Consider the following 26,021-nt stretch of genomic DNA (forward strand, 5'->3'; position numbering starts at 1 on the left):
TCGTCATCCGGGCAATAGACTTCCAAAAATAAGAAGTAAATCACTAACGAGTTCTGACACTTCAAGCAATTTTACTGGAAAGAAATTTCGACCACGTCGCAAAATAATAGGAGCAGTTAACAACAGTAACCAGGAGCATAGGGGAATAGTAAATATGGCCTTCATCGACAAGATAGACGACAAACAAGAGGCGGACGAGATAAAGACAGAAACTAAAGTTCTATCTATGCTGGAAATGACTGAAGACGCTGACAGGAGCCCCCAGACTGAAATAGCATCACCTACGCCAAAGCGAAGTTTACCTAAAGAGGGAAAAACTAGCGCTTCAAAGCAGAACAAACTTACAAAAACTGTGAACAAAACTATACAACAACTGTACAAACTCAACAAAGACAAGGAGGCAGAGAACCTTAGCGACCTTTTGGAGTCCAAATTGATGGCAGAAAAAGAGCTGAAGAAGGCGATAAAGAAAGAGCAACAAGAGGAAAAGGAAGAACGAATTAGATTGGAAATGAAGACCTTGGAGAAGAGTAGAAGAGAAGCATTCTTTCTTAGAATGGAGGAACTTGGAAGAATGGAAGAAGAAATGAGAGAAACGAGAATGCGTGAACGAGAAAGAAGGAGGGCAGAGGCTCTTGAGCGAAGACAAAAGAATATCGCACTTTGGGATGAAAGACAAAAGTTCACTTTATCCGCTAAAATATCGCGGGCATTTAAGTTTTCGTATTTTCCTCTACTCATTCGCGACTCCAGGTCCTCTACTGATGAAGATGACGAAGACGACGAGCAGTCAAGCAGCGACGACAGCGGTAGTAGCACTTCAGGCACCAGCGATAGCTTTAGTGGTTCCCGCCAAAGTTCAACAAATACACGCGCGTCATCCACCCACGACAGGAAACGGAGCCAAGTCATAGGGTGTGAACATTCCAGAAGGATTCGGAAATAATCAGTGACGCGCTTACTGCCGGCCTAATATCTCTAATTTCTTAGGTGGCGGGATCAGAGTGCAAAACGGTGCTTTTTGGCAGCGCAGCTGCCTCGCTCAAACAGAGCATGGGCGAAGCCGAAAGGGGACATCAACTTGACGGTCATCCCCATTCTTCTCCCGGCCTTAAGCCAATTTTTTTTTTCGCTGTTAGGGTCTGTGACAACGATCGCGCTTGAGGTACAAACCAAATAAGTAAATGATAAAATTATTGTTATTATTATTAGATTACTTTTCAAGTTTGCTTGCAATAAGGAAAATTATAGAATTTCTTTTAGATGAAAAAAACTAACTAAAAAACCACCAGAATAATTCATTCACGCGTCAGTTAAACCTGCAATGAGCTAGGAAGTTGGTTAAAAGCGATTGTTGTTCTAAAAGAAAAGAAAAACTTAGAATAAGCATATTTGCAACGGTTCGAAGATTCCTATGTGGTTGTGGGCTCCTGCTATGTACAATATATTTGCAGTTTAAGCAAGGACAGACAGTTGTTAATATAAAAGAGTGGTGACGTTGGTTAAGTCTTTTTCTACCTTTCTCACCTTAGTGTACTAAAAATTGGCTTCACATAAAAAAAACCTCTGTAAAAAAATGAAGTTCCAAAGATTCTGTTTGCACTCTTGTTTCCTATTTAGGACAACGACGACGGCAACAGCAGCGAAAACGTCATCCAAAAAGTGACGATTCGTGCTGTTTCAAACTTCATCGCTCTTATTCCAGCTGTTTTAAGTTGTCAAATGTTGGCTATTTTTCCAGGGGTTGAATTCTAAAGGATTGTATCTAAATTCACAAAAATAAAAAAAGAAAATCGTTGTCTTGTGATCACGTCCTCCATAAAACGTGAAATATTAGGAAGTTTCACGTCGTAGTCGTGCAACGACCGCAAAGCAATATACAAAAAAGCGTGATGTGCAACGTGACTTGCGCGCCGGCTCCTCATGGTGACGTAGACCAGGTGCATTGTATGACGATAAGGCACGCGCGTGACGTAAGGCGCGTGCATTATAGCAATATACGTAATAAGTCGCACTGACCAATCATAGTACGTGCATTCCTTTAATTTGTAATTACTTCTTGAGTCTTACTTCTTGAGTCTTTCATATATCGATGCGCTGTCATATTATACATGAATATACATGGTACCAGAAACTCACAAAGGGGTTTCTAATGTTACTGAACGGTGTGTTTGGTCTCATTTTTAAAATATTTTAATAGCAGCAGCCGATTTGACGGTGTTCTTTAGAAAGTATTCGTTAATTTAAAAAAAAATATATTATTATGATTTACAACGCGAACCTAGAACTCACTTAAGTAGCAAGATTTAAGTATCCGAATGACAAGTCCAGTGTATTGTAATTCCTTCACTTCACGAATCCTGTTGCCATGGAGTTGCAGTGCTGAACTGTAGTTCAACCAATGCAGCTAAACCAGATTTCACTTGCTTGCTCCTCTGAGGGTAACGAATTCTGATTGGCTGATATCACTTATCAACCGTATCTCTGATTTGCGGTAACCGTCTTTTCAAACAGCCTCTCGTAATTGGTTGGCATTGTCTCACACAATGTCTGCGAACGCGCTTCACAAAGAAGCGAATCATTAGCCGCAATTTAAATAAGACATGAGAATCTTTGTGAAGATAAGCAAACGTGAAGAAAATGAATGACAAAGACTTTGCAAACACGACAGTTTTGTACTACGGTTTTAAATGAAATAAATCCACAAGGATTTGAAAACTTTTTTAAGGCATGTTTCCGAACGCACTTGAAAATTGCGCAGAATAAACATATACTACTGCTGATTACTTTTTTGCCTGTGAAAAGCAACCGACGGAAATTGTCACGAAAATTATTTTTGTGGTATTATTAATTGTAAGTGGGATCAAAATAGGACCATTTTTCTTCGCACAAACCAAATGAAAAACAAAAGAACCACAATGTCGTATCCAAAACGACTCTATTTTGACACTACGATACAAATACAACAATTATTGCAAACCACTTATTAGCGATCAATAATTTTCTCTAACTCGTTTTTAAGGACACAACCTGCAATGGTAAACCAACTCTGTGTGCTCTTCTTTCTTTAAGCTAAAGAAAGGTCCCAATGTCTTTCCCGCAAAATTACGCATTAACAGATATTTTCAAATTAGAGATTAAGGAATATTCAAGCCGCCAATGGACACCTCGACAAAATTCGAGCAAACATGACAGCTTTTATCTTCCAAGTATTGATTCTGCCTTTGGAGATTCAGACAGTCTATCTCCTACCTCAAATAGTCCCAGTCAAGATAATGAATCACCTTCGGTACTTTCGCTGGAAGATTTCGATTATTTTCGAGACAAAGAGAAATTTTCCACCGAGGTCAAGAAGGAAGACGTTTACATTCTAAGTAGCAAAGACATGCAAGATATCGAAAGCAGAGTCGATGAAAAGTTAAGAGAAGATTTCAAAAAGATATGGCAAGATGCCAAGGCGAAAGAATTGCGCATAAAAAAGAAGTTTTCCAAAATTATCGCTCACGCACGCTCGACACTGATAGAATCAAGAATTCACGCAGAGAAAGAGGCGATAAACCGGCTGGAAGAAAGAGCTGAAAACAAGCAGACAGAAATTATGAAAAAGAGGTTCGAAAGAAACCGGAAAATAGTGACAGAGAAAGACGAGAGAGAAAGCAAAGACCATAACTTTGGTGCCGGTGAGAAATGGGTAAGGGAACATTTGGAAGAAATGGCAGCCTTGAGAAAAATTCAGTCCGATTTGGATCGAGCGAAGGCACGACGAAGGAACGGAGTAGCTTCAATGAGTTTAAATAAAAAGGGAAAGTTGCGGAAACTAATGCAGACTGAAATACGCAGACTACATCGAATCGATGAAATTAACCACCTTATAAAAGACTTGAACGAGCTCGGCTTAAACGAACAAGCAGCTGCACTTAGTCTAAACTTACAGTCAAAACAACAAGCGGATACATCACTTCGCGACAAGGTTAGAGAGGAAAGAGGCCGGGCAAGGACGGAGGCATTAAAAAGGAAGGAAGAGGAAGTAGAAAAATTACGGCAAGAGAGAATTTTTGAGATGACAATTCTGGAGAAAGAAGGGAAAGTGAGAGAAGAGAAGGAGAGGTACCAGAGAATGATGGCCGCTCTCGCGCGAAAGGCGCATAACCAAGAGTTAAGACGAGGGTATAATCAAACTCTGTTAACATCACGGATTTCCAGATCACATTCATTCACCTATTTTCCATCCCCATCACGAAAATAAAGAAGTTAAAAAAGGTGGATACGTACTCAAACATAACTCAGTGAGACAAACGATCGCAAGATATGGTTGTTTATATCCTAGGGAGTCTTTTAAAACAACTATATAAAACGGCTGATAATCCTCATTATGAGTATCGGTAAATAAAGAAACATAGAGAATAAGGAAAATCTTCGTTGCCTATCAGTTACAGTTATCTAAAGACATTATGGATAATTGATTCTATTTTAGTAATCTCATTTTTAGAGTTTGAGTCAATTTTGTGAACTTGCATTTCTACTATATAAAAATGTGTTTGGAGGGATTTCAATAAAATCAAATTTCTCTGTAGAGTTTTGACTGAATTGTAATAAGCATAACTGAAATCGGATAATCGACAAGAAGGATGGAAGAATTAACGAACTAGACAGGCGTCATTTCTTCGTCATAACTGAAAAATTCCTAGACAATAGACTGTTTTTCAGTTTTCTTTAAACGAGGCAAAAATTCGCGAGCGAGAAAAACCAGACGAGCAGCAAGGCCCATTTTGCCTAATCAAAATGACAAACTCCGCACTCAGAGAGCAAATGTAAACGTATCATGCAAGCAAATTTCAATCATTTAAGCATGAAATTCAGACTAACAAAGTAGCACGACCGATAGCCCTGATCAGACAGTCCTTCTTACTTTTTTGCGCGCTTCCCCGGAAATAGAAAAGGGACGACTGATCGCAGGTTACCATGGCTACACGACCGAGTGTTAAGGGCGCTGTATGTGACCTGCCCCTGTGGGTCTCGGGTTCGAGATCCGTGCGCTCGAGCGTTCGGTGTCCAATTAAATACGAAAATTATACTTTGATTTCCAGAGAGAACTAGGTCAAAAACGTTTTTTTTTTCTAAAAGTTGTGAGATTAGTAGCCATTATGTGATAAAGTAGAAAATGAGGGCACAACAATAAGCGAAAAACAAAAATTTTGTGTGCGGACTGTGTTTGAGTCTCTTGAAAATCCACATTCTTGTTCAAGTTCATGTTCCACGAATTTTGATAATAAACTGTTTGACATAGCATCATCGCAAAGAATGTTATTATTTTATCTTTAAAAACAAAGTGGCGGGAGTGTGTGCAGAAGCTCGCAGTGGAAAATAATTAAGGTGTTTTATTGAAAAAATGGGGAAACAGCTGAACCATCGGCTTGCCTTGCACCACTCCGTTTGAAAAACAAAGCTGCGGGGATCACATTTTTTAATCACTTGCTTTATCGGCGGTAGGTCGTATTATGATTTATTTCACAAACTCCCATTAAATTCTTCACCCTCATTGGGTATGTAAGAACTCTTTAATGACCTCGTCTTTACATCTGGTGAACGGCTCAACTTCCACTGGAGCTAATTTGGATGAAGTGTTTTGTCCAATGATCGCCAAGGTTAGGGTTCAAATCTTCGTCAAGTCTGAACTTTACATAATCTCTTCATCTGCTCAAGTTATTCACGAAAATGCGAGGAGTGCATTTGTCACTCACTTGCTTCATCCGAAGTTCACATTTGTCGAAAAACGTCGTTTATCTGACAAATTAAATAATGGTTTTTGTCTTATACTCTTCGTTTATTATGCTACTATTGGGTGAGATACACTTTTCTTGGTATGGAGAAGCGATAGAGAGGAGAGTTATTTCTCTCTGAATATGGTTAAGACGCATTCCAAGTTTTATAATTCATCTTCAATGATCGCTGTTTTTGTAACGCGTTTGTAAGGTGAGAAAATGACAATTCTACACCATGAATAATTGATTTAACGCACGGAAGACATATAGCAAAAATACTTGACCGACACACTTTCGCTATAAAATTTTCGGCAGCCCGAAGCGTTTTAACAACTTCCTTATCAATTAAGGTACCTTCCTGTTTTTAGTCTGACTCACGATCACCTTGCCGTTTTTGCACCAAGCGCGGGAAGCGCTGTATTGGTCGTAATCAGTATGATTCAATCAACTTTGATCGGAAGGAGGGCGAGAGAAACTGCATGGACGAGATATAAGGCGATAAGCAAGGAAAAAAGAATTAATTACCACCATTTGAGATGATAGAAAAGATATGGTGTGTCTAATAGCGTCATCACCTAATACAATAAAAAAACAGTTTCTTGAACGACCTCAATTAATGAGAAACAGTTCAGTTCATGGACTGTGCATTCTTGAGGCTTTTTCCCCTTACGTCCTGAAAATGGCAGAAAACAACGTGAGATTTACTACAAGCGATGCAAGTTCCTCAAACAACATGAATCGCGTGGTTTTACCAAGAATCGAGGAAGACGTGAACAGAAGAAAAAGCATGACTGCATCAGAAACGTTTTCTCTTGTAACAAGCGGCAGTAGTCCATTCAGCCCGGACATTGACAGCGACCTAGAGGAAATGGCGCTTCAAGGAGATCATGACGAAGGAATCGCTGAATACGATGAACAGCGTGAACAGCTTAATGGCGGAACAGAGGGGGATGAAAAAAAACGATTTATGAGTTGTGAAACAGAAATTCGCCAGAAAGCAAAAGCAGCGTTGACGAAAGAACTCAGAAGAGTACGCAGGCAAGCTGCCGCGAAAAAGAACGAAATAAGAAAAAAGTTCAAAGTTGTGATAGATGATGCACGGTCGCAACTCATCGCATCCCGCATCGAAGCTGATAAAGCATCTATTGATAAACTGGAAGAGAAAGCAGAGATACAGCAGGCCAAGATATTGCAAGAACGCGCGCAGAGGATAAAAGAGGGAAAGAAAGAGTACGAGTACGATAGAAGTCGCGCGCATTCCACAGAACTAGGTTTGCTTCGAAAAATTCAAGCTGACTTGGATCGCGCACGCGCGAGGAGGAAGCAGAGTCTAGCGGCCGTGTTGAAGACTGTAAACGGAAAGGCTAAGGTAGCTAATTTGTTGCAGTATGAAGTGACAAGACTCGAGCGGGCTGAAGAAGTGCAAAAGATAATTGTCGAACTGTACGAGTTAGAATTAACACAAGCTGCTAAAAATCTGACCCGCTCGCTCAGGGCAAAGGAAGAGTTCGAAAATAGATTGCGCGCACAACTAAATGACGAACAGGTAAAAGCCAAGAAAAGAGCCATGTTGCTTGTTGAGGATGAGATCAAAAAAGTACGGAAGGAATACGAGGAGGAACAGAGGAGAAAAGAGCAAGAAAGGTTGGAGCAAGAAAGGCTAAAAAAAGAACAGGAAGAAAAGGAGAGAAGGGAACGAGAAATGGCCAAGATAAAAAAGATGGCCAGGGATTTGGCGATGAGAAAGATGTTTAAGCAGTCCATGCTCAATACAAGCCTTTCCAGGCCGTTCAGTTTTTCATATTTTCCGACTTTGAAGAAATAGGCCTCCGAAATGAACAAAAGATTACTCATAAAAGCGTAAAAGGTTATGGATGCTAACTTACTGAGTAGTCAACTATGGGGCTTAGGAATAACATCAAAAAAGGCTGCCAATCAACAATATATTATTATAACCCAAGGTGCTTCCCTGAAAATAGCTTTCAGATACCAGGTAGCACTAACACTTCTATGTAATAAACGTACAAGTCTAAAAATTTCTATAAAAACCCCAGCTCTGTGAAGAGATCAATTCAGTTACACCAAATTACAATCACAGTAGGGGTGGTACATTTTATTCTTCATATACTCGAAAATATTACTCTGATGGTTAAGTTTTTTTTATGCTGCAAAAAGACCCCTTTCCTTGTCCGCAGTTGGGTGCTGGGAACAAAGAAATTATTTTTAAAGAATCTGAATTATAAGAATAGCATAGATGACAACGTACACATATGTCGCTTTTTACATGTCAGTTTTACCCAAGATGGTACCGTATTATACCATGCGATAAGTGATGAGAAATTGAGAAAACAGCTAAAAAAGGTACAATAGAAAGCATTTAAAATTGCATTTAAAATATCAATCTAAACCATGTACATTTAGTTGAATTAATAAAAAGTTACACCAGGTGGGAAATAATCGGTAATAAACAATGACAGCAATGTTGCTCTTTAACAGGGAGGCCAAACATGTGCCCGAAAATAGTTAATATTTTCTTCACTTACTACAAAGTTAAACAACTTATCTTTACCTGAATAAAGGATACGTGTTTTTTACATTTAATTCTCAATCTTATAATATTACGAGTACATCATGGTTAGCTATAATTTGTGTCTATTTATAAAATCAGTTGTCATTTGTTGTGTTAATGGTATGTCATCTATGACACGCAAGTAGTGTTAATAAATTAAGATGTCTGGAGATAAATGTGTGAAGACTATGTGGTTTTAACAAAAAAGCACTAATGTTGTATTTAAACTGCACAAACCAATTCATCAATTAATCATCTTGAAAAATTCTATCAGATTCTGAAGAAATTTGTAACAAATTTTAGTGTTTTTATAAAAAAGTGTGCGTTAACAATGAAACCAATAAACTCTGAACGGCTTTGCAAGGTCAAATGCCTTGAGTGGGGAGCCTCAGAGGTGAAATTTATGAAGACAACCTAAAGTAATGCTATATTCCAATAAAGTGCATGGCTGTAAAAAAATAATTAAGAAATTCTTAACTTAGAAGGTGTTTCTGATGTCTCCCCACAGTGCATTGCACTAGTGTTTCTCACAAGATGGCAGAGTCTTCCTTCACTTATCGTGTTTAATGGTCTTTTTTAGTGACACGTAGAATTCAATGCAGCCGTTTGTTATGTCTCCATGCAACGCGCGTCTTTAGGGGGGAGCATTGTGTGATGACTGTAGTAAGAGACTGTAGTGTAAACTGTATAGTGTAAGTTCATATTACAGCCAAGACATTTTCACACCCCAATCAGTTTTATATATACCCCAGGGTAATGGGCCTTACCATTGTTTAAAAAGCTAAGAGTCTGTTGAGAATTGGTCAAGGCATGCAGTGCAGTAATAATACTGAAAAATGAGCAGCCTTTTACATAATTATAGTAACCAACAGACAGAACAGAACAGGTCAAAGGACTGTTCATTACGTTCAGTCATTCTCCCCTTGACCTATTCCGTGGGTCTCAAGCTGCCATTATTTTTCTTACTTGAAGATGGTGTTTCTAGTTTGTGGCAACTATTTCAAGTACTACTATGTTAGTATGACACTGTTAAATAAAGTCATTCATTCATTCTAACCTAGCACAGTATGCTTAATTTGCCCTGAATGAAGGAAACATTAAAAGATGGCCCTTCCCTCTCTCCTGCCTAACTGCCTCACCACTGCCTCTAACAATAATATTCCTCCTAACACAATAAGGACACTAGGATACATACACCTGTATGCAAACTACTAGTCTTCTGTACAGGTCACATAATCTCACAGATAAAATAGGCTTTTGAGCTTTTCTGTGTTATATCGTAAAGGCTAATATTTTAATCCGAAATTTTTAATCATCTTATGATTTTTTGGTAGCACTTTGATGTAACTTGCCACACGGAGCATGTAATTTGGAGGTTGCAGGTTATAAGTTGCAGGTCAGAATTCGACATAGAGTTAAATAACGTCCTTATTAAAATGGTTTACATGGCCCACATTGGGCTACCTCCCCTAAAACAAGACATTACAATGATGTTTTGGTGATGTCATATGTCTGGACAGGGTCTCGAAAAACTGGAAATATCAGATCTCAGTTCTTTAAATTAATTCTTTAGCCCTAGACTTTTTGAGGCGTGAAAGAAGGTTTTTTAAAATTATTTGTATGGGAAATTACAGTAGATTTCACAGCCCTGTTTTGACTGGAGGTAAGTTTTGAATTCAATGACAGGCAGGTAGTTGAGAAATATATCTCGTGCACAGTCAGGATTCGAGATCATGTTTTTGCTTTGTCTTGCTGCTTCAGGAAAAATAACGAATCTGGTAAAAACCGGATTTTGAAATTTCTGGTGATTAATGACCTACCTCCCACTTGCCAGCTATCGATAGTGTGGATCCAACAGGGGTTTTACCGAATGTTACGCCAACTGGGCCTTTCTGTATCTTTTTGCATAATTAAAATGATAGCCCTCGCAGGCGTTTTTAGGGGAGCTCGTTTTTCATCCCTCCCCTAAAAACACCTGCGTGGGAGGCTAAGTATTAAACTGATATGGAACTTATTTTGTGTAATGCTCTCTTGAGGTATGTTCTTTCTATTTTGTCCTTTGGGAGTGTACTTTTTGGAAGTACTATTTAAGCGCGAAACTTCCGGTGTGACCTTGTGTCACATAACAAATTCTGACATGCAACCTGCAAATTTCACCCTCTGCTTGCCACAATGAAACAATTTTTTTGTTGCCTTCTAAGTCACTGTCTATTCGATTTGGGGACTGAGAAGGTTGTATAGGTGGGGAGAGTTTTTTTTTTTTTTTGGGGGGGGGGGTGGTTTTTGAGGGAAAGGGTACAACAAAAGAGAAGATCTGAGAAGACCTGAGATTTACAGCGGCTGGGATCTTTGAGAGGGGGATAAACTGCAGCCTGTGTCGCAGACACTCTAAACCTTCTGTATAGAGCGTCTGCAAATTAGAGCACAATATTGCGTTTGAATCCCACGGAGTCGCAAGGACATAATGTAGGCGTTTTTATTGGCTAGTTTCTTACGCAGTTTGTGATTAGTCCGATTTGAAATAAAGTGTTGACAGGCCAAACACGACGGCCAAGCATTACTTCATAAGCTTTCCTGGATCTTCAGGATAATAAGCTTACAACTCGTCTCGTGTTCGGAAGATTTTCGATCAGTTACGTACTAATCACGCACAGCTATTATTTAACAGGCATAAATAAAATTATTTGTGCTGTTTGTGTTGGTGCTGGCGCGGTGATCCTCGTTTCAATATTCATAAATCCATGAATGGGGAGTTCTTCCTAAAGTTTGCAGGTCTTTATGATTTCCATTAGTTAATCTTTACCGAACTTTGAGTTTCTAGCTGACGCTACATATAATAAATAGATCATTCATACCTGTCTTCCACTAATTTGTTCCGTTCCATTGCGCGAAGTCTTGTGAACAGATGAACAAGGAAACGGCCATCTTGTGAAGTGTGCTATAAAGGCGCGGTTACTACAACGGCTGTACCCCACCCTAGTGGGATAGCCTATTCGGGGAGACCCCACCCAAAAGGGGTATCATTTCCTGGCTCCAGGTTTATCAGGGGCACCCAACGGCAATTTTCGGGAAAATATCTGTTCGGAAGACGATTTGAGATCTAGAATTTTCGGAGCATTTGTTGTAGAATTTCTTGCTTGCCTGCCTCTCCTAGGATTTTCGAACATGTACAAAATGGTATAATTGCCATTTTTAACGGATTTTGACCCTAAAAAAGGCCACCTAGAATTTTCGGGAGCCTTTTCCTGGCTGAAATTTTCGAGAAGGTAAGTTTTTATCCCTATAATTTTCGGATCACTAGACTTTCAGCTAGGAAATCCGAACAGATGAAAAGTTTTTAGGGGATAAAAATATGCCTATATCTACCGTTTGAATACTAAAATACGTTCAACAATGCTATGTTAAGTGGTTTTGAACTATATCCTCGTTGGGTGCCCCTGGTTTATAAATGGGTAGGGATTTCGTCAGTATATATTGGTAATTAAAAGGGCCTTTTGCTAAAATATTCGAGCCAACGCTCCTTATGGCTGTATCATTTCAATTTTTTTGACGTTAAACATTGACAAGACTGACTTATTGTTAGAAGGTATATGAAAAAGGCATCATTTGTTGATGGAAGTCATAGGGGGGGGGGGGTACCTCTTCTGACAAAAATGGTAAAAGAATGAGGGGTTGGTCCTCTGGGCAGAGCCTCCCCATACAAAATGTTGTTGAGAAGCACCCTAGGGTACTGTACAATGCCTCAAATAATCCCCAAATGAGTTTGCAAATGATCTCCAGGTACCCTTTCAAGCAAAGTAGGGTATATTCAAGGGTAAGTGTTTGAAATATGGGGCAGAGCATAAAGACATAAAAACTTTGTAGCTTTTTAACTTTTTCCTGGGGTAGTGAGTGAGGGAGGGGCTACTCCAATTGCAAACTGTAACTGCCACCTGCAGTGTCCTCTGCAGAGGAATGAAATTCATTAAACCTAATTCTCTTCTCAGAATCCACACAAAAAACCAATGATAATCTAAAAACAAGAAAGGCATCAGCTGACATGGAATCAAGTAATTGAGGGCAAAAAGGGGAACAAGGCAAACTCTGGAACTTCTTGTAAACAGTTGCAAATTTCTTAAATTTACATTTTATTATGAATGCACAACATAACAAGGTTACCAGATCAAGCCCAGAACATTTCAAAAATTTTCTCAAACTTTGTGTCATAATTCAATCTTAAATCAGAAAAACTTTAAAGTGGTTACAGACCTCTTTTACTTTTGAATAGTGCCTCTCTAAGATTTAAAAAACTATTTTGTAGTAAGTAAAATGACTAATGCAAAATTTGTTTAAATAGCACCCCATCATTGGGTGGTGGCATACTCTACTGTTTCCCTCTCATCTGCAACATCGCAATACACAGCAGAATTTTCAAAGTTTGTAAACTCTGTTAACTGAAACACTGAAAAGATTTTCAGTTTAACTGTAACTATTGCAACTACTATCTTCATATCTTCAAACATTATGACAGAAGAGTGGGCATAGTAAAATAATGTTCAGTTCATTGAAATGCTAAATTAAAAAAAAATTTTGACTGTATAAAAAATTAAGATTGATAAAATGTACATGTAATGTTCTTTTAAAAGTTAAAGTAATAATATAAAAAAATGTAAAAAACAACACTTTAAATAAAAATCATACTGTGCTACCTGCAACTATTGACAAATTTTAAAACACACAAATTATACAACTATCCCCTAATGGGGAGGTGAATAGTGGTGAATATATACCGAGACGCAAAGTATCGAGGTATATATTTAGTGCGTTCACCCTGAGGGGGATAGTTGTTTTAGTATTTACCAAATCAGTTGGATAAAAATGAAGAAAATAACTTTTTGTAAATTAAAAACATCTCTTAGTAGGAACTTTGTTTACAATATTTATAAAGTAACATTTCGGGGATTTTGTCAAGTGATTTTAATGACTTTTGTTGCAAATTCAGCATGAAAATAATTCTCTACCTACCTGAGTAAAGACAGACAAGCCAAAATTCGTCTTTTTGCTAGTATTGCTTTGTACAACTGCTTCATTTCATCGCTCAAATTCTGTCTTCCGAAAATGTCATGAAACGAGATGCCATCTTGGTTCCGGTCGCAAAACAGTGAATAGCTAAGGATATTCCAAGTTACGGGAGCCAATAAAAAACGCACAAAAATTGCTATTCACTGATTTGAGTTGAATAAACTGACACCCCCTCCTTGCCCAATATTTTGAATTTATAATTTTTCTGATTTACATAAGGGACGGACCATTAGAAAAGTTATGGGGGGGGGGGAATTTTTAAGCCACAGGAATTTTCTTTCGTTATCAAATTTCTTGCATGAATTTTTGTTAGGCCGTAGCATGAATATTTTTTAGGGTTAATTGGCGTGCATGAATTTTTTTTCATTTAATTTTCCCTTGCGCCAAAATTTTTTGTGTACTTCGCCTGTCCCCCTCCCCCACCCCCCCCCCCCCGCATAAGTTTTCTAATAGTCCGTCTCTAAAGCTACATAACATTCACAACTCTCTCTTCCTATTGAAGAACAAGAATTAACCGTAAAAGCACCAAGTGCAGTCAAAGTCCTTAACCATAGAGTGTTCCATTGTTGATAACCTTGTAAAGCGGCTGAGTTCCTCGCAAAAGGTCGCGAACTCCGGGTCTTGAAACGTACACCTCGCGGGCGAATTCGTCCCTAGCAACGTGAATGTTTCGTTTAACAGTATCGAGCAATGCTTTCCTGTGCTGCTGTACATCGGCAATATGATCACTTTGATTTGTCACAACACTTATCTGTTGGTTTCTTGTAAACCTCATTCTGTCTCCTTGATCTGTCAGACCCACAAGAGTCTTGTTTCGCGGCCATTGAATTTTCTGAAAGCGTTCTTCCATTCGCCTCGTCTCTTGTGAGTTAGGGTAGCTTTGTTGTGGGTAGTTAAGCTTGTAGCAGGTTTGAACAAACGGCCCTGGAGCTTCATACCGTTTGTAGTCTTTGATCTTATAATTATGTTCCATTTGATTCATGTTGCAAGCGGTTTAGAGGTACAAAGACTCACAAAAATGTTCCCGACGAAATGCGCAGTCGGACTGATCAACTCCTGGGAGTTGCGTTGACAACTGACAGAGCAGAGTCTGGGCGTGAGAGAAATTTGGAACGGTGGAATTAGAACTGCTGAAAGAACTGCTGGAATAAGATTTCGACAAATTTCAGCATTCCCAACTCGCGATGTTTTTTTTTTTTTCAAATTTCCGAGAGAAAAAATTTCGGAATTTTAAACTATTTACTCAGTATTCTTGTGTATTATCTTGCCTGTTTGACCAAGTGAGACTCATGACGGGTAACTTAGCAAGTTTAAACTGATGACGTCATAAGTGCTACAAGGCTGGATTTTGTCTCCAGTCTCTATGTTTAACGATGTATTTCTTTCAGTTATTTTGATGCATTTCTTCACAAATAAAAACCGATTCATAAGGTCGGAAGGCGTGATTGTCGTCAAGAGAGGCTTTATCGCCTGGCACCGGGGGCGGAGGGCTTCCTCCCTATAATGGCCTGTACAGGGCTTCGCCTGAAAGTGTAGTTTTTTCAGGCTTCACTAAGAAAGGGTAGGAACTCACTTGTTGACGTATATGAAAGGAAACGGAAATCTGTCATTTCAGTCTCAGAAAAAAATAGGAAGAAATAACCTAAAAGGGCTGATAGACGGATTTTGTTGTTATCAAAAAGACAGGAATGACTTCCCAGTTCACTGATTTATTCATATTAAAAAGACAAAGCATTTACAGAAGTTGAAAGGGATGCCGTGTTTTGAACTGGATATTTGGAAGAGGTGCAATTGGTCAATAGTAGGTATACAAAAGGATAAGGGGTTTGGACCTCAGGGCGGAGCTTGCCTGCGTGCAGACGTCTCCTATTCGTCCAACAAAGGAAATAGGAGACGTCTGCACGCAGGCAAGGCGGAGCCTGTAAGAGTAAAACTTTGTTAAGTGAACCCCGAGTTTTATTTTTTCTTGGTGTCGTGTGAAACTAGACCAAAGGAGACCCTGCTTTGTCCAATCACAACTTACCTACCTTATCTAATTACAACTTTTACCAAATAGTGTGCAAACATGGCAAAATACTTTCGAGGCGTGAAGAGTGGGGAAACTCCTCATAACTGTTATAGCGCTGGGAACGCGCATATTTTGAGCACTTTGAATATAATTTGACAAAAGAATCTTGGTGGTCATGAAGGAAATATCAAACTTAGGTCACGATTATGTCAAGTTCCTTTAATGCAGCAAAATCTAAGTGATCTTGGAACACTGATCCTAATCCGGATCAATCCTAAGAAACTCACCCTAAGACTACCGGTAACGGTTAGAGTATTCACTGCCCAGAGAGATTATGATTCAACTGCCCAGGATTCATGTTGAAACTGTCGGAATAGCTTTACGTACATCTAGCAGAGGGGAGTCTTCCGCAGTCCAAGGAAACCGATGAAAGGGGCCTTCCTTAATCACGAAAATTTCAAGATCCCTTTACATTGTTTTTGAAAAAAAGGGGTAGAATAAGGTGACCGAACCAGACGAATGAACTGGAGACTAGATGGATTCAAGCATGAATTCATCTGAAGGCTAGACTCGACTTGATTTTCCCTCTGCAATGAAGCCCTATAATGAAAAGGCGAAGTGAATTTGCAACAAGCGATATGAAATCATGAAATATTAATAGTTTCTTGTTTACGCCATGTACGAATATAGGTTAGTGGGTGTAAAAAAATGTTGTTTTCCATTCAAGCTGACATTAAAAATGAATGAATACTTTGTTGAAACTGTTGAACCAAAACAGCTCAAAACAAACTTTAAATAAAGAACTTTTAAATTAGTCCTGTTTTCATAGCGGTAACACAATAATAAGCCATGATTATAAACCTTTAATAACAGATTCTAACACGGTAAACGTAACGTGACCGCTCTCGATTGTCAAGTTATATCTTTCTTATCGAACGTGCCGAACCGCTTTTATTTTTGCTCGCTTGGATACAGACGTCTGTGGGCTAGCAAACAAACCAATAGGCATGGATACTTGGCAAAACAGATGTTTGTATACACTGCAAAGAGCTTCCACGTTGTTTTCCACCGCAGATAAGCGCCACTGTGCGACTAAATACTAAACCACGCCTTAGATTTCGGGATAAGATATTAAGATATGCACCCAGACACTAAAAAATACTTTTTGCCTGTAGCTTGTGCAAATAAAGGTAACTGGACTCGATTGAACGTTTGTAACTCTCGAGAAGAAAAGACATTTTTGAATACCAATCTTTTTTTGCTTGCGATGAGGAAAGTTGCCATATGCCTATGATGTAGGCATTTGAAAAAACTCTCATACGTTACGCACAGTATCTTTCTACTCCAGCATACGATGTGAAAACAGCGGAATTTGAAGAGGAGGTATAATGATTTTCAACTCTGTTGGGAATTAATTTACCATGCCACATTAGCTAATTTTCTCCTTACTCGCTAATTGCTACTCGAGACAAAAACTTATTGTTGTCGTTGTTTACTTAAAGTGTCTGTGGTTAAAAGGAAACGTGCACTTGTAATAACTTTACGTCCGAAAAGAGTGCTTCTCAGCAATGAAATCACCGTGATTTTCAAAAAACGCCACTGAAACGACACCAGCAGCATGTCCAGGTCATCGATTTCTTCAATACAAGCGCCAAGTAGTGGGCTTTTAACACGTACAGGATCAAGTTATGAGGGAGATATAGAAAGCTTGGCCTTAACTGATTCGGAAATAGAAAACTCCAGTGTTCATTCCGCTTACTACTACAGCGAGTCATGGCTTTCTCCTGCGTTTCCAGTTATTTCATCCCGGAGATCTAGCTCTGCTACTTTAGCCGAAGAATCATCTTCATTATTTGAATCCGAATATGATACTGAAATATCAAGTTCTGACACGAGCGCTGTAATTTATACCGACAATGATTTTTGTCGAGTACAAAGGGCTGTGGGAGCGAGACTTGTTGAGTCAGCCTTCGTCACTGAGGGCGACAAAAGGTGTAAATGGGAAACTGATAGTGGTAGCGATTCTAGAATCAATACAGCACATGGCTCAGCTCGTTCTGTGTATAATGCTAAACCGATAGCCAATAAAGCGTCAAATTTGAGATTTGGTGTTAATGAAGATGGTCTCAGTCAAGAGCTGTACCAGTCTAATGCAAGTCAACAAGACTGTAAGCATAAAGATATCCTAACGAAATTCCAGGCCATGGATTTCGAGAATGGGGCACAGGCAAGAAACTCCGTTCTTCATACAATTCAGACAACAAAGAGTGCTTATGAATTAAAAGCACTTCATCCTTGTAAGTCAGTTAATGACAATTGTTTCAATGAAGTTGACTTGGAGGACAAGTTAAATACTCCTGAAACAACTATACAGGAGTCGGAATTGGCAGAACGCGATATCATTGAAAAAAAAAGATTTCTGAGAAAAAATTTCAGTTCAGTTCTTAAAGAAGCAAGGAAGTCCGTGCGAGAAGCGCGAGGGAATTTGAGTGCGCATGAGATGAAATTAAGAAGCAAACGGGCTACGAGTAAATATCCTCAAGTACGAGAACCCAGATTAACAGTAAAGGCTGATTCAAGCAAAGAAGGAAGTTTTGAGAATCCCGTAAAGTGGGTGGTAACCAGGCCGTACATTAACCCAAGAAGTAAAAAATTCATTAAACAACGTAAAAAGCAAGATGCAATTGAACTCGAAAGGAGGAGAGCAGAGTTATTGATAATGGAATTGAAGGGCTTAAATTTACATGAACAAGCTGCAAATGTAAAGAGTGCGTTGGCCTTTAAGGACAAAAAGGAGAAAGAGTACGATGATCAACTCTATGCAAAGAGGGAGGATATTAAAAAGAAGAAAAGTATTGAAGCATTTCACTTGAAGGAGGAAATGAAGAGGAAACGCTTAGAAGAGATCAGGAGAAAAGAGGAAGAGAGGAAGGAGAAAGAGGATTTCGAAAGGAAAAAAAGAATAGAAGAAGCAAAGATAAGAAGAGAGAAAAATCGAATGCTATGGGAAAGCTATAACGCTGTTGTCCTTGCAAATTCCGTAAGTAGATCGTTCACTTTTTCTTATTTTCCAAAGCTTCGCCCTCGACCTTTGGAAAGGCCACAAACGGAGCCTCAAAAGAAAACTCACTCAGAAAATCACGTTGAGAAATGCCATCGGTAAGAATCATCTGACGACTTTGCCTTAACTATGAATCGCTTTTAATTGGAAACTGGGAAACTGACACTCGCACACATTTTATATGCGATTTCTCTTTCTGATATCATGCACATGCCTGTATATACATATGCAGCAGGTAATACACGAACAGATTCGCCATAAATTATGGACAATCAGAAAAAGCCTTAAGCTACTGTAAAACGTGCAACTTGTTTTGCAACATTGCGGCAAAACGAGCTGTATAGTGATGTTGCGTATTTTACCACCGACATACGAAGCTGTCTTGCAACTAGAATAAGCTCTTGCTTGCAACAAATAAGGTTGCAAGGTTTTTTCGTGGGTGGTAAAACGCGCAACATCGCTATTCAACTCGTTTTGCAACGTTACAAAATAAGTTGCACGTTTAGTATGCCTATCAGAAATAGGCACGCAACGTGTGCACGTGCATAAAGAGGCAATTCTGCGCAACTCGTTCTGATGTTTTCTTTTTGAGTATACTATTCTATAAATAGTTTCCTGGAGATAAAAGATTCGTTCGTACGTAAAAAAAAAATTAAAAAGCAAGAAAAAATTCACACAAGGGACATGACACAAGCAATATCCATTGTAAAAACTATTGTAGAAGTAAATGGTCATTGTTTTTATCTCATGCATCATCCTTTATTTCCAATTTCTTATTCATTTTTTTTCTATTAATTATTATATACTATTTTCTGCCTTGCCTCCATGTTTCATTTTCACACCGTCAGCAACTTTTATACTTGATTAAGCACAGTCGCGACTTGGAGTGACTAAGACGTTACTGTATCCCCGTACCACACCTAGCGGACAAGATCTTTTTTTTATTAAAGAAAACGTCGGGAAACTAGCAATACATAATGGAATTTCTAATAATAAGTTGTGCCATCATCAATGGCGTATGATGTGGTTTAATTTAATCCTTGGTTGTTATTTTATCCTCCTGTTTCTCAATAATCATACATTACCATACCCAAAAACAAAGGGAAAAAAATTTGAACCACAACTGTGCGCATCTAAATAACAAGTTAGTTTAAACATGAATACGAAGGTAATAAAAGTAATCCCCATTTTTAAACAGTTCATGAAGGAAACAATGTTCCTGAAACAGATAGGGCATAAGGGATATCACGTTATTTTATGATAATAATTATTGTCTCCTATACCTATTAAAAAATTATTATTATTGGTCACTTTGTCATGAGGTAACCATACCACCCCTCAACCTTGTTCCCAGGTTCTCTCTCCTATCCGTCTCTCTGAATCTCTCGCTCCGTAGGGACGGGTAGGAGAGAACCCTGGGAGCGAGGTTGACCAGTGCTCTGACTACAATTTTTTGGCCTGTCAAGATCAGTTATGTCCTTGATTTCCTTTTGGCAAAAGAAAAACAGAAAACCCTTGAATATTAATCTGTCTCATCAGAACTGAAATACCACTCCTTGTTGCCATCCTAAACTTTTCACTTGTAAAGGTCACCGCAGCAAAAATTTCCAAAAACAGGTATAAATAAGAAATATAGTAGTATTATGTAAGAGATCTGCCAGAGAGTTTTTAATTGAATGGAAACATTATATGATTTCATCCAAAGATTTAAAAGTTAATTTTATTGCTAAATCATGTTACCATAAATCGGTCTAAGAGTGAAAGAGTTTATTCATATTTCAATGATGAACTTTTAGTCTGTTTGAGCCTGTATCCAACAATAAACTTGTTTTAAGCTGTCACTTTTCCCAAGGTGACCACTTACATTTGTAGTTGACAAGCGTGGAACAAGTGGAAAACACTTGGTCCATTTTTATTTTTGGTTCAAATTTTTTTCCTTTGCTTTCTTTGTTTTTGGGTGATGCTTGTACGGAAATGTCTTACTCCCTCTAGTAGCTAAAACCTTTAAATAAATAAAATTTGTTTTTTGCTGAAGCATTAAGAGCTTCATAGACATGCAACTTGGTAGAAACTCAAATGATAAAAATCTTATTATTTTAGCTAATAAACAGCATACACAATTTCTTAAAGCATTTACCTTAAAAAAGTAAAAAATAAATTTTTGTTTAATCAGTGCCAGCACTGCCCAGTCACCATTTACATAACAGTTATTTTTGTTTGCTTAAAAAACTAAACAAAGTAACAGCCAAAGATGCCACAGTTAACCAAATGGGCATAGAAAGGTGTGTGTTTGAGCCCTGTACTCAGCCTGTGCTGTATGTATATTTTTCACACAAGTGAACACTCAGCATTTATGCAGCTGCCATCCTTGATTTTGAAAGGGAAAAATTTGAAGGATTTCTCACCTGTTCCCCAAATCTGATCCTTAAATGCTATCTGTAACCTATGCACTGCAATCTGAATTAACTCTACAGGCCTCAACACACCCCCACCCCCCTCCCCACTTCACCCCTAACTAAAACTGCCTGGGCAGCATAACTCTTCTCAATTTACATTTCACCACTAGGAATATAATCATAACCATTAAGATCTGCTGAGTTCAACACAGGAAAGTGATTAGGTCTGCTGCTTATGGTGCACTGCCGTCCAAAATCAGACTCTGAAGACCTCTCGTTAGAAAAAAGAAGAATTTCTGTAGTGGGACTCTCATTTTTCTGAACAAACCTGAAAGAGCAAACAGTAAAAAAATAATAAATATTATTATACCGTTTATACATTGGATGTGGAGACCATTGCAGTGATTTTGTTACCTCTACATCCTGTGTCCCTAATGAATAAAATCCCAAAGACACAAAATAATTTGTGGTATGCGTCCCACAGGATGCAAAGATCTATTGATTGATCTGAAGATGTTATTGTAGAATATCCTGTTTGTGTGTTGTCTGTGGCTGTCGTTAAACAACGCCTATTTCTTTTAGTCTTGGTTGTGCTTTGCAATAGAAGGAGTATATTTTTATTTCAGTAAACTGTAATAAAGAGTTTTGGAGTCTGTCCTCAGAGTAAATGTGTGGTTTCAAAAGACCCAGGAACTCATTGTTTTTTTTAACTGAGACTCAATGGATCTGGACTGGGACTCATGATTTTTCACAAGATGGGTCCCAGGACTCACCATAACTATTTGTAACAAAATCACTGCTTTTGTACATACAGTAGACTCCCAATAACTCGAACCTTCAAGGGAAATCGAAAAAAGGTTCGAGTTATCGAGAGTTCAAGTTATCAGGATCCCGAAGAAAATATCCCAAAGAAAATAGCCGAGAGTAAGGTAAAAAACAGTTTTTACTGCACAGTGAACATTTTAATCACATTTAATTGTAGAAATGTCAAGTGAAAATTAAAAGATACTTCTAGATTATAAATCAGAAGGTAACGTAACAAAACATAGCCTAAATAGAGCATGCGTTTTACTGTTTTGAGAAGAAAAGCTGCATCACATTAGCCTGTGACAATCAACATCAGCCTCCTCTACTAGTAAACTATACTCCTACAACACGTCAATAGGAAATCCAAAATTCAATGTTTCGGACACCCGTAGACGGCTTTTTCCCCGACTTTTTAAGGGCTCAAAACATGGTTCGAGTTATCGAGGGTAAAATTATATAGAAAATGACCCGAGGGGAAACGAAAATTGGTTCGAGTTAGCGGCAGTTCGAGTTATCGAGGGTTTGAGTTACCGAGGGTAAAATTACAGTGAATGTATGACAGAAATCCAGGGGAAATCGATTTTGGTTCAAGTTAGCGCAAGGTTCGAGTTGGCGAGGGTTCGAGTTATCGGTAGTCGACTGTATATGTTACACCATTTTCAAACTAAACTGGGAAATCCTTACATTAAAGGGTCTAGCTGTTCAAAAGGTGGATAACACTATCCACCAGATAAATCTGATCTCTATCCAACAGATGGGGCATTTGCTTTCCCTAAGACTTTTCTTCTGGATAGTAACATTTAGTCTCACTTGAGTAAGCTGTGAGACTCATAATCTGCAAGCCGTTTTTCTTTGTATTCAGGACACAAAAGGGTGGTTGGGGTCCCAGGCGTTCCTAGCAGAGACCATGGAAACTAGGAATAAGAATCATTGCGTGACCAAAGCCACGCATGTCTTGCGAAGAAAGTTTAGTAAAGATCAATAAATGCAATTTAGAGCTTTTCCAGAACAGGTCAGTCCACTAATTCGCTTGAAAGAGTTGATAACTTTGGAATAAGTGAACACTTCAATGGTCAAAAAAAAAGAAGAATCTTGATTAGCAAAGGCTAACTGGATGGGTGTTGTAAACTTTTATTGTATGCAAATGAGTCTTGTGATGAGCATGCAGTTTATTTTTGCCGATGAGTGAAATGATGTGCCATGTTCTCATCACGAACTCGAATCGAGGCCCTTGAATTTTAGTGTAATTATACACGTGTATAGCCTGCAACAGCAGTTGTATCTCTGGTCGTCGGTAACACGTGTACTAAATGAATTCAGAAACAAATCGTCAAATACGATATAAAAAGTAAATATCCTGAAGAATACTTGACCGTTGATAAAGTAGGAAGTTAAAAAACCTTTAGCGCGTAAATCCTGTCTCGTCTAGAATTAATCGCCTCCTCATTTCTTATCTAATCTCCAAGCAAGCGAGACTTAACTCCAATATTAAGAGCGTTCTTGTTATTTTTTGAATGGATAGTGCTATCCAGCCTTTGAACAACTGAGGCAAAGTTTATATGTGGGGAAACGCAGCTTGAGAACATGGCCTTTACATCATAACATTACACTTACCCAACAAGTACAGCAGGAACAATCAGTAAAAGAGCCCCAATAACAAACGACAAACGAGAAAGTGGCATGACATCATATATGCGCCTGAAAAGAAACACTCCAAAGACATTCGATGCACTCTCCAAACAAGCTAAAATTGCAAACAGGATACCTGGAAAATTAGGTAAAAATCTGCATGTTAGTTACAAGTTTTAATGCAACATGTGTAAGTCATTTTCATAAAAATGTAAGGAAAAAATAAAATAAGTTCAACATCCAGCCGAGTTGCTTAATGTGCAACTCAATGAATTGTCATGGAAAAAAATATATAAAAACGCTAAATAAAACCCCGAGGCCCCCACTTACACATATAGCCCTCTTGATTAAAGGCACCTAGGCCTTATCTGTACATGTCTTGCTTAGTATGCTCCAGTTGCAGTTACCAGTAAAACCGGTACTTTGAATTTTTCAATGTGCATAAAATAAGGTACATTTTGCTATCAGCCTGTTTCAAATTGAATTTTCTTATATTGAGTCATTTTGTAAGCCTCCACCTGGGTATACCATATTTCTCCAAATAAGTGCTGCCGCACTTTTTAAATTTTTCATGCATCTAATGTGGTGCTTTTCAACAGCAACACTTATTTGAGAGCAGCATTTATTTGAAAGTTGGATGTGACAAAGAATATATTGTTAACATCACTATTATTATTATTTTCAGTAACTAACAGAAATGTCTTTTGATTTTGATTGCATCGGGACCTAGGCACCTTATCAGTGACAGGGGCCTATTCAAGTAAATAGGGTAAGCCTACTAGTACAATTATAATTCATGATGTAGCTAGGAGTGTCTTACTTTATTTTGAGTTGGTTATTACCTTGTTCCTGAGGTTCAACTAGCTTAGATAAAGTGGCTTTCATAACTGATTGAGGCAAGACACCCAATAACTGAAGGGCAGGCACTGAGAATAAAGGAAAAATAGAAGAATATAAAATAAATTTTATAATGGCAATTTTTTCATTATTACTATTTTTTTTTTCATCACCAAGTTCCCTTATCCTTCCAACTACAGTCTTCTCACACCTTCTTGTTTGGATTTCCACTTTTTTGTTACCCTCACCGTTGAGTGTTCAAATTGAGAATTAACCTTACAACAAAGTGTCTAGTATGTCCCTTTACTTACGTAGTTTAATCAAGGGCTACAGTACCATTAGTCCTAACTTTGATGTATTTGTTCTCAATTGTGACAATTAGTGCTGGCAATGCTTTTATGTTCCAAAACAAGCCTTAAAATCTTTTATTCACAAAAAGAGCTTTAATTTCTTCCCCCAGAATGCTCTAAGAGTCCAGTATGTCTTCATGAACCTATTTTTTAGCAAGGGAGGGGTGGGTGCACTCCTTAGGTCTTATGACCCTCTCACTGAATTTAACCCTTTAAGTCCCAATATCCACATACAAATTCTCCAAACTGATCTCCATACATTTCCTTGAAGAATTAGTTGAGAGAATTTGACAAAAGATCAAATATTTTTCTCTTTGTGATCATTTTGTTAATTCTCATAGACTTTGCTCATGATAGTCTATGGATATTGTTAGGAGAAAATTGATTTTGAGCACTATTGGGACTTAAAGGGTTAAAGTCAAAATGTGTCATAAGCATATTAAATTATTTTTCTTCATCTTGACTGCAGGTCAATACAAACAGGGGCAGATCCAGGATTTCTTTTAGGAGGGGGTGCACTCGTCTCTTGCTCTACTTCAACACCAATAAACCACATAGTTTTTCTTTTTGCAGAATACCTATTGCATTAGAAAACCACAGGTCATCTCAGGGGGGGGGGGGGGGGGTGCACACCCTCCCCCTAGATCCACCCCTGACAAAGGAGTTGACCAAAAACTGTTATGTTTACTTAAAATGTGAAAAAAAATTAATAGCAGTTTGAACTTACCATTAAAAGTTAAGCGAGTTGAAGTGTTTAATGAGGCTAAAATCAAGCCAGCGAATAAGGACACTAGTCCAGCCTCAATGATCCAATTATTTGAAGCTTTTAGAACACTTTGAAACAGTTTGACACTGACCAAACTTGATATATAGCGTAAACAAAGAGCTCCAGCTAAATAGCCAGTCAAAACCATTGAAAAACAAAGTGAAGTTTGGGCATGTAAAATTAATAGACTGTTTGTTCCTGTAAAAATTATTCCTGCAACTACAAAGGAAGCGACATAGGTAAGTAAGCGCCACCTACGTCCATTTCCAGGCTCATGTGTAAATACTCTGCAAATTTCGAGAAAGTCCTGACAACTAAATATTGTACTTGACCCATAGAAACCAGGAAGGAGAAGGCTTTCCTCCAAGTAAAACACAATGTATATAATATTCATGATGCAGGCAGCTATACCAAGCCAGAGCAAATGATAAAACCAAATACATTCTAAGTAGAAACCACAAACAAAGTAGGCTAAGCCAATTCCAATACCAGCAGCACTGTCCAGGAAAAGTATTCTGAAGGTTCTTTGTCCTCTGCTTGTAATGTCAGCAACATAAGCCATACAAGATGACATTAGACTGGTGCTATAACCCAGTGCACTTGTCATTAGACTCACAATTACAAAAAAATAAAGTGGCTCCTGAAAGTGAATGATGATAAAAACTAGAGCCACGCGTAATGCAATGCCTAACAGAGAGGCAACAAGCACAATTTTACGTCCTTCTGTTTCACTCCATGTTCCAAAAATTATTGTTGATGGTATTGCTAGAAGAAG

The 26,021-nt window shown here is 38.3% G+C and overlaps 3 protein-coding genes across 5 annotated transcripts in view; 2 read left to right on the forward strand and 1 right to left on the reverse strand.

Annotated features, from left to right (window-relative positions):
- Positions 1 to 3,088: 3,088 nt before the first annotated feature.
- Positions 3,089 to 4,322, forward strand: LOC140935454 (uncharacterized). Its single transcript, XM_073385002.1, has one exon. The coding sequence runs from the start codon at positions 3,089 to 3,091 to the stop codon at positions 4,244 to 4,246; it is 1,158 nt and encodes a 385-aa protein (XP_073241103.1). The 3' UTR covers positions 4,247 to 4,322.
- A 2,072-nt stretch (positions 4,323 to 6,394) lies between these two features.
- Positions 6,395 to 7,742, forward strand: LOC140935299 (uncharacterized). The gene has a single exon (XM_073384844.1). It carries the CDS (start codon positions 6,442 to 6,444, stop codon positions 7,585 to 7,587), a length of 1,146 nt encoding a protein of 381 aa, XP_073240945.1. The 5' UTR covers positions 6,395 to 6,441; the 3' UTR covers positions 7,588 to 7,742.
- Positions 7,743 to 20,403: 12,661 nt separating this feature from the next.
- LOC140935803 (proton-coupled folate transporter-like) overlaps positions 20,404 to 26,021 on the reverse strand; it is a 10,633-nt gene continuing 5,015 nt past the window's right edge. For all 3 annotated transcript variants that reach the window (XM_073385368.1, XM_073385367.1, XM_073385366.1), the window contains 4 exons: positions 25,208 to 26,021; positions 24,136 to 24,219; positions 23,279 to 23,429; positions 20,404 to 21,185 (listed from right to left, as the gene is read on the reverse strand). The exon at positions 25,208 to 26,021 is cut by the window's right edge and continues 301 nt beyond it. In XM_073385368.1, coding sequence (XP_073241469.1) covers positions 21,011 to 21,185; positions 23,279 to 23,429; positions 24,136 to 24,219; positions 25,208 to 26,021 — 1,224 coding nt within the window. In that variant the 3' untranslated portion in view covers positions 20,404 to 21,010. The remainder of the gene's footprint in view (positions 21,186 to 23,278; positions 23,430 to 24,135; positions 24,220 to 25,207) is intronic.

This window comes from Porites lutea, chromosome 4 (assembly GCF_958299795.1).
Source record: "Porites lutea chromosome 4, jaPorLute2.1, whole genome shotgun sequence".
Lineage (NCBI taxonomy): Eukaryota > Metazoa > Cnidaria > Anthozoa > Scleractinia > Poritidae > Porites > Porites lutea.

Excerpts from the sequence above, each read along its gene's own strand:
- LOC140935454 (XM_073385002.1), top strand. The coding sequence starts at position 3,089 with ATGTCTTTCCCGCAAAATTACGCATTAACAGATATTTTCAAATTAGAG.
- LOC140935299 (XM_073384844.1), top strand. The coding sequence starts at position 6,442 with ATGGCAGAAAACAACGTGAGATTTACTACAAGCGATGCAAGTTCCTCA.